The 10,311-nt window shown below is 31.2% G+C and overlaps 1 protein-coding gene across 2 annotated transcripts; it reads right to left on the bottom strand.

Annotated features, from left to right (window-relative positions):
• Positions 1-3,730: 3,730 nt before the first annotated feature.
• LOC144548521 (auxin efflux carrier component 3a-like) lies at positions 3,731-9,827 on the bottom strand. Of its 2 annotated transcripts, XM_078297210.1 has the most exons (6): positions 8,490-9,827; positions 7,754-8,066; positions 7,548-7,633; positions 7,135-7,292; positions 4,605-4,681; positions 3,731-4,100 (listed from the first exon to the last, which is right to left on the bottom strand). In XM_078297210.1, the coding sequence occupies exons 1-6, from the start codon at positions 9,658-9,660 to the stop codon at positions 4,034-4,036; spliced, it is 1,872 nt and encodes a 623-aa protein (XP_078153336.1). In that variant the 5' UTR covers positions 9,661-9,827; the 3' UTR covers positions 3,731-4,033. The 2 variants fall into 2 exon arrangements, with proteins under 2 accessions (XP_078153336.1, XP_078153337.1); XM_078297211.1 differs by lacking the exon at positions 4,605-4,681 and having other exon boundaries at positions 3,799-4,100; positions 8,490-9,779.
• Between the last annotated feature and the right edge of the window lie 484 nt (positions 9,828-10,311).

Raw genomic sequence — 10,311 nt, 5'->3', positions numbered from 1 at the left:
AAAGTCTAAAAGGTCAATTCAAAATGTTAGATGAGATCTCTATATTAAAATATGTTTAAAGACTAAATTTTTTTTTTATATTTTTTCAATTTGTTTACTATTTATTAAGATAGTTTGAAAAATCGCCGATTTTAGTAAACAATAAAAAAAAAACTTCTGAATCATTGAAAACTGTGATTTTCAAATCATTTTAATAAATAAATAAAAATTCAAAAAAAAAGTAAAGTTTGGTTACAAAACACATTTTAATATAGATATCATGTTAAACGCGCAGTTTGAATCAATTATTTGAACTTTGAAAATTGTAAAACCGAATTGATAAGACCACAGTTCAGAAACTGCCATTTTGATCCAAGTTAATCTCTCTATTAATTCCAAATTTAATTCCAAGCTGAGCAATATGAAAATAGTGACAATTTTGTCTTAATGTCACCTCTTTCATCAATTACAAATATCATAAAAAGAGTACAAGAAGGGGGGCACCTGAAACAATAGTCATGTCTTCTTATTCACTCTACAAACAATAAAGACAACGTAAACACCTTCTCTCAACTGTACTTCAATAGTGCTTCATGTTCCCTGAGTCCTCGCTATCACATGAATTGTTAGGAGTTTTCACAAGATACCTAGCAATAACTAGCAAAAAAAATGAGGAGGGATCAAGTTACAATAATTTTTGAGTTACAACAAGTTATAACAAGTATTTTTTACATTTTAAAAGTCCAAATCGTCGATCCAAATCGTTAGATGTGATCTCTACAATAAAATGTGCTTGGAGACCAAATTTTACATTTTTTGAAATTTTTTTACTATTTATTAAGATGGGTACAAAATTCAATGATTTGAATTTGACTAGTTTTTGTACCCATCTTAATAAATAGTAAAAAAATTTCAAAAAAATGTAAAATTTGGTCTCCAGGTACATTTTATTGTAGAGATCACATCTAACGGTTTGGATCGACGATTTGGACTTTAAAAATGTAGAAAATACTTCTTGTAACTCAAAAATTGTTGTAATTTGATCCCTTCTCAAAAAAAATATCAATTATAGCGAGAATCAAGTTTAACTCGGTGGCCAAGGCAAAAAAAATTAATACAAATGTCACATATTTGAGAATCGAATCTTAATCTAGTGACAAAAATAATGAGACTCTGAGTAAAAGATCACATGTTAGAAATCCCAATGAAAAATTCAGATATTAAATAATTAAATGACTTTGATTTTCAATTTTTACTAAAATAAAAATCTTGCATGTTGGAAATTCAACAATAGACGGGCTTATGAAAAATGAAGAAGCATAAAAGAAATTAATAAAAAAAATTTTATAATCATAGCAACCATTACAAATATGTCACTATCAGCAAGGATAAAAAGTAACTATTATTGAAGCTACATCAACAAAAATTGTTATTTCTGAGCTTATCGATCGGTATTACTGACAGTTGTATGTGCGAAGATATCATCAATAAAAATCACTTTTAATTAATTAACACGACATTGTATTAATAAATGTGAGTCATCAATTAGGTGTTGTTAAACTCACAGAGACTTTTGATGAGCTTAATTTTAAAAATTATCGAATTAATTTCAAATAATAAATTTAAAATGTTGAAATCGATCTATTTCATGAGTGAGGTGTTTACATACATATTTATAAATTTTCGAATTAAATTAGTATAAAGTTGAGCAATAAAAAAATAATAAAAAATAAAAACACTAAAATATATTTATAAATCTTTTTTGTTTTGTTTTTAAAGCTTGATTTGATATCAAATAAATTCCAAAATTTACGTGAAGAAGATCGATTTCAGTTGTTTAGATTTATTTTTTTAAATTAATAAGATAAATTTTAGAATTAAGTTTACATAAAGAAAGAGTCAGCCATTTTTCACACTTCGATTAGTTATGGACACATTAACAGCGTTTATAGCAAATATTTGTATTATTCTGTTGATAAATATTTTAGAACAAACATACAATTACTGTCTAATAATAATAGAATGGGGGTTTGCTATTATATTCAATTAATTGCCAGACAAAATCTCTGAGATGTTATTTCAGCCTAGCTTTAATATCTGACAATAGTTCCCACAGCATAAGTCTGAACAAGAATAGTTATTATTTGTCTTATTAGAATAGTTAAATCTCAAGATTCTTAGAAATAGTCTATTCTAATAAAACAAAAAATTTGAATTCACTATTTTACCTATTCTAACCCAATCAAACACCAAAACAGACTATTATGAATAGCCTAATCTCAAAAATAACATATTCTCTGTCCAACCAAATATATCCTATATTAAAAACTTAAGGACACACATTGATGAGGTTGGACTTCAAAATTACTTGTAGGTAATATTTACTATTGGGATGTATATAAGAATAGAGGAGGGTTCAAATGCCTCCATTTTTTGTGTCTCCATTATGCCTCTATTTTTAAAAACTTTAATAATTCAAAATTTAAACCTTAAATGTCAAAATAAAACCGTTAGATGTGATCTATGTTATTTTCTTTATGTGCCAATAAAAAAATTATCACATTTTGATTTTGCTTTTATGTGAATCAGTAAGTTAAAAAAATCAACATCTATAAATTATCCATATTAGTATACATTTTTACAAGCTCAAGATGACAACCAAAACAAAGTTGAAATGCCATAATTTTTTACACGTGCATAGATAAAATGATGTAGTTTATATCCAACGGTTTTATTTTGAATTTTAAGTTTAAACTTTGACTTATTAAAGTTTTAAAAATGGAGGCATAATGGAAGCACAAAAAATGGAGGCATTTGAACCCTCCTCGTAAGAATAATAGTGTAAGAATAGAGTAATTGAAAATAGTAGATATGAATAGAGATAAAATAGTGATTTTCGGATTAGTGTGAAAATAATATTAATATTATGTTATTCATATTAGTAAAAATAATTTTTTTAATTTACATTTGGAATAGTGAATAGTAGTGACCGGCAAATAATAATGTTAAGGTGGTACTAAAGAAGATGAAAGATAAACAAGTTGAAGTGAAGTTTTAGATAAATTGTCATGATGTGAAAGTTAAAGTAGCAGTTTCAATTTCATCAAATTAAAACTTTAGTAGTGAAAATTTGATAAAGAAGTATTTTTTTTCTCTTCACACAAATATATAGTTGTTATTCCACAATTTACAAGTAACAACATAATAGCGATGTTTCAATTGCTTTGAATCCAAACGTACACAAAATAGATTTCTGCTCGACATGATAATACATGAATATGATGTTTGGGTTGGTATTTATGAGGTTGGTACATATAATAATAATAATAATAATAATAATAATAATAATAATAATAATAATAATAATAATAATAATAATAAAAGAGATTATTATATTACGTTGATACACAACTATATACTATTTGATTTCTAACCAGGGTTCTAAATAGCGTGCTATAGCGTTTTTGGATCATAAAAGCCATGATGCCATCAGCGCTATAGCAGTACAATATGATAATAACGTCATTTTTTCGACTGTTCCACTATGATGCAATAAACGTTATTTAAACCTTTGCTCTAATCATCACAGATTGACCGTTATCTAGATATAACCCTGCATCCAAAATAAATTACAAACAATATATATCTTTTTTTAATCTTCCGGGTTTTACAGATATACCAAAAAAAATGGCATTCTTTAACATATTTAAAAAGTTGTTCCTCATATTCTAAAAGTCAGTTAAACTACCAATAAAAATGTAATTGCATATATCTTCTATACACTGGCTTCATCTAGAAAGAAGAAAACAAAAATGATAATGAAGGAAAAATATCTTCTACTTTTCTCAAAAGGAAGGGGCGAACATTATTAGGTCAAAAAGCCCCTTTTTGTTTTCTTAGCTCCATCAAAAAGCTTAAATTCTGATTTGCTTTTCGGCCCCATTTTCTGATTTGATTGATTGTGTATGCTCAGAATCAATTTGGCTGCTCTCCAATTGCTTTAATTCACAATTTCACATTTGAAATTCTTGAATTTTCTATTGAACTATTTTTGTCACAATCCAAGAAGAATGTAGTATACCAATGTGATTGGTAAAGCAATCAACATCCCGAATATAACCCTGCAATTTTATAACAGTTAAAAAAAAAATCCACTGATTAATTACCGAAAATTTTATTTTTACCATCTTATATAAAAAAAAATTAAACAAAATAACCATTATTTGATAAGAATTCCATTTTTTACACGACAACAGTTTCAAACTGCGGAAAAAAATGAAGTATCCGCAGTTTGAAAATGCGGGCGAATTTTTTTTTCTTTGCTTAAAGCCGTTGCCTTGATTTTTATGGGCCCAATAATTTTTGAGCAAAAAGCAAAACGGAAATGTGTCCGCAGTTTTAAACTATAGACACTCAATTTTTGTTTGCAGTTTCAAACTGAAGTCGTCAAAAATGGAATTTATCAGAATTTGTGGTTATTTAGTTTAACTTTTTTTTTAAGATGATAAAAATAAAAATTTCAACATTAAGTACAAATTGATGTTTCTTCTTGAAAAAAGAAAAATATAAATTCATTGCAGCATTTTATTAATGGAAAAATTATATGAAATGGAAAGTATACTTACGCAGTGCTAAGAATGGCTGGATGAACATTGTATTCCTTTGCAAAAACGAATGGCACAATGCCTTGGGGAAGAGCAGCCTAATCAAGGTAATTTTAAATGTCATAAATCAAGTTTATATCTTAATTTGAAAAGTAAAAATATAAGGAGATACATGATAGCAATTGTGTTCTGAAATATCAGATTTGAAAAAACTTAAGAAAATAATATATTTTTAAACAGATATGTAATTTAAGTTGAATTTATTTGTTGAATAATAGATAAAATGGATATAAAAATAAAAAATATAATTCTTCAAGTGTTGTATACAATCGTTTAGACTGATTAATCAGCCGATTAGTCGTTGGCGGTAATCAAACCGTCACGGATTTTTACAAGTAATCGGCCAATTATTTCCATTATTTACAACACTGATTTCTTCTTATAATTTAGATATGTTGTGTATCAAATTTGGTGAAATTAAAAAAAAAATAGTTATCCTTCAAAATAAATATAAAGTATATCTCATTCTATACCAAAAAAAAAATATTTCTCTCTTTATAATGTCTTATCTGATCCCAAAAGACACCTACAGTGGATTACATCTTTCTATGATTTAAAAAGAAAACCAAAAGACAGCAATTACTGCTATTTTAGGAAATAATCAGAAAGTCATTCATGTGATGTGATCATGTCTGAACTTCTGACCGCTAGCGCCCAAACGGTTCGCTAGCGATCACTTATAGCCACACAGCGGCTTAACAGTTACTACCACAAAATGGGGTCTATTAGTCTGATTCGAACCAACTACTCAGACTAAAATTAAATAAAAATTTGCAAAACAATTAAATGTAAAAAAAATATATTTTGCATCCATCCATCCATTATTATTATTGAAAATCGTTGATTTAAAAAAAATTCTAAAAAAACAGTAAAAAAATTGTAGAATTTGTAAAATTTGGTCTCCAAGCACAATTTAATATGTAGATCAACTTCAACGGTTCAGATTGACATTTTGAACTTTGAAATTAAAGATATAGACGTGAAGTACCGTAGCCCCATTATAACAAGTGCAGTTGTGTAGGTCTATAGTTCAAAGATCCATATTATATTTGTAAAAAAATTCCTATACTAAAGATGTACTGTTAATTTTTTTTTTAAAAAGAAAAATTAGTATTTACTAGTTACTATAATACTACTTTAGAGTAGAACTAGGGTGTTCTTAAGTTTACCAAATCCTTTGTGTACTCAATTCTAAAATTTATTGTATTGACTTCAAATAATAAATTTGAACTATTAAAACCCATCTAACCTACCTTATGAATGATGCTCCTACATGTGAAAATTTTAAACTTTCAAATTAATATTGTATAGGATCAAATGGTTAAAAAGATATTTAAAAATAAATACATTAAAATTAATTTATAAACCTTTTAATTTTGACCATTTAAATTTATATTAAATTAATTTGAAAGTTTAAAATTTTCACATATAGACGTATTGTAAGGCATATGGATTTCAATAGCTCAGATTTATTATACGAAGTCACAATAAATTTTAAAATTAAGTGTATAAAAGAAAATTGATGACACCTTAGTTCTACTCCTATTTAGTAGAATTTTTTTTTTAGAAAATATAAATTAAAAAAATAGATTTTATCAAACCAACTTGATTGCTTTGTTTTTTACAAAAATCATAAGAACCAATATGCCATTTCGGTCCTTTTTTTTGGGACCGAAATAGAAATTCGGTCCGAGTCGTTTTCATAGATTTTGAGAAAAAATATGTTGAAAAATTGTGAAAAATATCTTGGACTGAATTGTCATTTTGATTCCGAAAAAAAATTAGACCGAAATGACGCTTCAGTTCTTATAATTTTTATTAAAAAAAAATCATGGGTTTCATAATTTTTTTTTTAATTTTTGAATATAAAAAAAATTCTATTTAGTATCCGATATTATTTTGCAACGAAATGAAATAAAAGAAGAGCTGGCCTTGCGAATAGTACAAGCTACTTAGTCCCCAACCAATAAGCTCTTGCCATGCACCGATGTACCTAAAACCTTGTCGGCTGATCCTTTGGGAATTGGGACACCTTGTAAATATATATATATATATATATTTTCCTTAAAAGCCATTGGATGGTTTATCCGTGACCGTGGCATACAAACAAACATGTAACATAGTAATAAAATCCATGATTTTTTAAAATTTGATAATAAAATTTAAAATTTCTTTTTTATATATAATACAATTATAATTCGGAAATTATTTGTTGTTTATAATAGTAATTACATATTAATATATAAATATGTATAAATAAATAAATTGACGAATAATATGGAACAAATATTGTATTGTTCGAACAATTTATCACATTCAGGACATAAATTTAATTATAATAAAAAAATAATAAACTATATTCTCTGAGAAAGATAGATAGAAGATCATTTAATTATAATAAACTATATTCTTTGAGAAAGAAGAGCGATTTAAATATTTGCGAGCAATATTACATGTATATAAAATATTTTTTTAAATATTATGTATTTACCTGAACAATTGCAATATGTAGCAGCGTTCCGCGTAATCCGATAGCAAGTGAAGCTGCAGCCATGGCAGCCGGGCCGACAAAGAACCGGACTCCCATGGCAAAAGTGGCATTAGAGTTACCACACGCAATGATCTTGGGTTGGAGCGCCATAAACAATCCTACAGAAAAGGAGGGAGAAATCCAACTAATAGTTAGAGAGGTACAAAAGTTGTAAAGGGGCCAAAGGGGACCATGTGTTGAGCATTTTTTTATTTTAACCTTTTATATTAGCCTTTATTCACGGATAAAGTGTGGTGTTCCACTTTTTCGCGTGGCTTAAATAAGGCGGGTAAGGGGTAATTATGGCCATGTCCGGTTAGAACTTAGAAGTGAACATGGATCATTGGAATAGAGAAACAAAATTTGGGACCCACCTAGACTGAACATGGCCATTCCAAGACCAGCGTCGGAGAGTATGGAGATAGACTTCTCAATTATCTTTGGCATTGTAATGTGCCACCTGCCCCATTTCAATCAATATTATACAATGGCATTTAATTAAATTCAAATCCAAATCCAAAAGGAAACAAAACAGCAATCATAAAAAAAATGAAATAAATGGAGCAGTAATTTTACTAACCGGAAGGCAATGAGGGACCAGACAAGGCCAATCAAGCTGGAGTAAGTGTTGGGATTTCGGATCAGTTTACGCCAGACCATGATAAGGATGAGCCTTGTCAGTACACTGGCTGGAGGCATCTGATGCGTCCGATCCTCATCTGACGGTCCTCCTCCTCTTGGGTGTAACTCAGCGGTTGAGCTGGAGCCCAGCTTATACAGTCCCTCAGGTACATTCTCCCTGTCACCTTCCCCCGCCTCTTCTAACCTCTTATCACTTCCTCCGTTAAAACTAAAGTCACCTCCGTTTTCCTCACCGCCCGGTGCTCCCACCCCTATACAAAAGAAAAAAGAAATGCCTCTATTAAAATTCTTAGTTATCTGACGGTTTAGTGCTTTCTCTCCCATCATATTTTATTTTTGTTACTTTTATTGGTAAATATGTTACAATGATGCTCTATATCACATCTAGATGTCGTATCATGCGACCCATGAAGGAAAAGACATTAGGCCAAAATTCCATGAAAGCCGTATCTTGTCAACACAAAAGCCACCGTGAATTTCGCCAAATTGTCAAATTAATTAATTGATAAACAAATAAACAACACAAACACCATGAAAAACAATATAAAAAATTCAAATGGGCATAGTTTAATTAAGAAAAAATCGCAAAAAATGATCAACCAAATCTATGTCGCCTCACAAGTCACAACACATTTTGCAAATTGAACTAGAGAAAAAAAAATGAAGGTTATCACCTTTGTTGGAACCATTAGGAGGGAGCTCAGCCGGGACCACCATGCGGATCTCTTTCGCGCCATCTCGGCCTGACATGGCAAAATCTCGACTGCCAAAAACCGGCAATCCTCCGACTTCTGACACGGGTGAGGTGCTTGAACTCCACACAAACATGTGCAACTCCTTTGTATCATGATTTGTTGGCGCTCCTCCCGGCTTTTGATTGCTCGCAGCAGGCTCCCCCGGCTTTTTCACCGGCGTCGGTGGGCCCAGAATCTCAGGCACTTGTACTTGTTCATCAAAGTTAGATGGCCGTGGTGTGGGCCCGTGTGACGACTGCACAGAGTACAAGTCCGTTGAGCCGAAGTTCGAGTGTCTAAGTTGGCCTGTTGGTGGTGGTGGTGGGCCCCCTACCATGGCGAAAAAATCTGCATGGTTAAAATTTGACCCGCGTGGAGTTGGGTTACGTGACGAGCTTAAAGAGTAGATCTCAGCACCAGTGAGATTCGATGGCCGAGGTGTCATGAGAGAAAGAGACCGGCGTGATGCAGAGGACCGGCGCACCGTGACATGGATCTTTCCGTCGCCTGCTACCTCAGCATCTGTTTGAAGCATATCAAGACCGCCATCTAACGATACCACATCCGGGTCGATTCGAAACGATACAATGGAAGCGGCGGTGTCAGGAAACTGATCAGCTATCAGTAGCTTCGCAGCACGATACTCGAATAAAAATAACAAAAGAGTGTACCAAATAATGCATTGTAGCACCACAATTTGTACCATTAGCGTGCCGCTATACGCGCCGTACATTGCAATTAGCAACGGGATTCCCATGACGAGCGTGTTCGGTAAGGTTGAAAGAGAGAAAATTGTAATCGACCAATCAAGCGAGGTGGCGTACCGTTTCGGCGCGAGGTAGGACCATGCGACTAGACCAACCAACACCATTAGCTTTTGCAATGTGTCGGCGGCCACAAACCGGAGGTTCATAGCATACGGGTCGTTTGTCGAGATGAAATGGAAGGAGAGAAGTGGTACGGCGAATATGGCAACAAAACGGTTGATACCGGAGCATTGGTCGGGTGAGAAGATTCCCCACCACTGTACCGATCCATAAGCGAGAATCATCGCTACATATAGCGGAACCACCGCCGCAAGAACGGTGTACAAGTCGTGCCACGTGATCATTTCCTTCTATGATGGAAGAATTAATATATACTATTTCTCTTAGCTTAATTTCTTCTTCTTTTTTGCCTCTGCTCCTGTGGTGTGTTTTCTTGTGAGTTTAAATGGAGTTACACATATGCTGTAGCTATTTATACACAGAAGCTTGTTGAGAGATACAAACAGGGTTCAGACTTGAGAGTGTCTGAGTGAGTAATTGGAGTGGGGGAGGGGTGCGCCGAATGAAGAGAGAGAAAAAAATTTAACCAATCCTTGAACCGCTAGCTGTATGTATGCACCTCTGCAATTCTCTTTTAATTTCATGGTTATTAAATTGGTAGACTCATATTTAAAAAAAAATAAAAAAAATCATGTTTGGTTGTTACTTACATCTAAATTTAGGAAAAATTATAATACTTATTTATTTAACTCTTTTTTATTTTATATCTTGTTTGATAACTTAAAATTAATCTATTTGAAAGGAATAAGATATTATAAAAATGAATCTATATATATATGACAGTGAAATTTACAGAAAAAAATAAATATGAAATAAGTTAATCTATTTGAAAAGATGATATTATTTATTTTTGACTTTACTTCATCTTAATTACTTCTATATTACTCTTTGTTTAACAAATTAAGTATGAAGCACGAAATTTACTTCACCTGATC

The sequence above is a fragment of the Carex rostrata genome, chromosome 33 (assembly GCF_964058835.1).
Source record: "Carex rostrata chromosome 33, lpCarRost1.2, whole genome shotgun sequence".
NCBI classification, from domain to species: Eukaryota; Viridiplantae; Streptophyta; class Magnoliopsida; order Poales; family Cyperaceae; genus Carex; species Carex rostrata.
Note: the sequence above shows the minus strand (reverse complement) of the source record. Positions and strands in the feature narration are given on the sequence as shown.

Coding starts and splice junctions, on each gene's coding strand:
- LOC144548521 (XM_078297210.1), bottom strand. CDS start 9,660: ATGATCACGTGGCACGACTTGTACACCGTTCTTGCGGCGGTGGTTCCG. Junction 8,067..8,489: donor TCCTAATGGTTCCAACAAAG/GTGATAACCTTC, acceptor TCTTTTGTATAG/GGGTGGGAGCACCGGGCGGT. Junction 4,682..7,134: donor TACATATTGCAATTGTTCAG/GTAAATACATAA, acceptor TACCTTGATTAG/GCTGCTCTTCCCCAAGGCAT.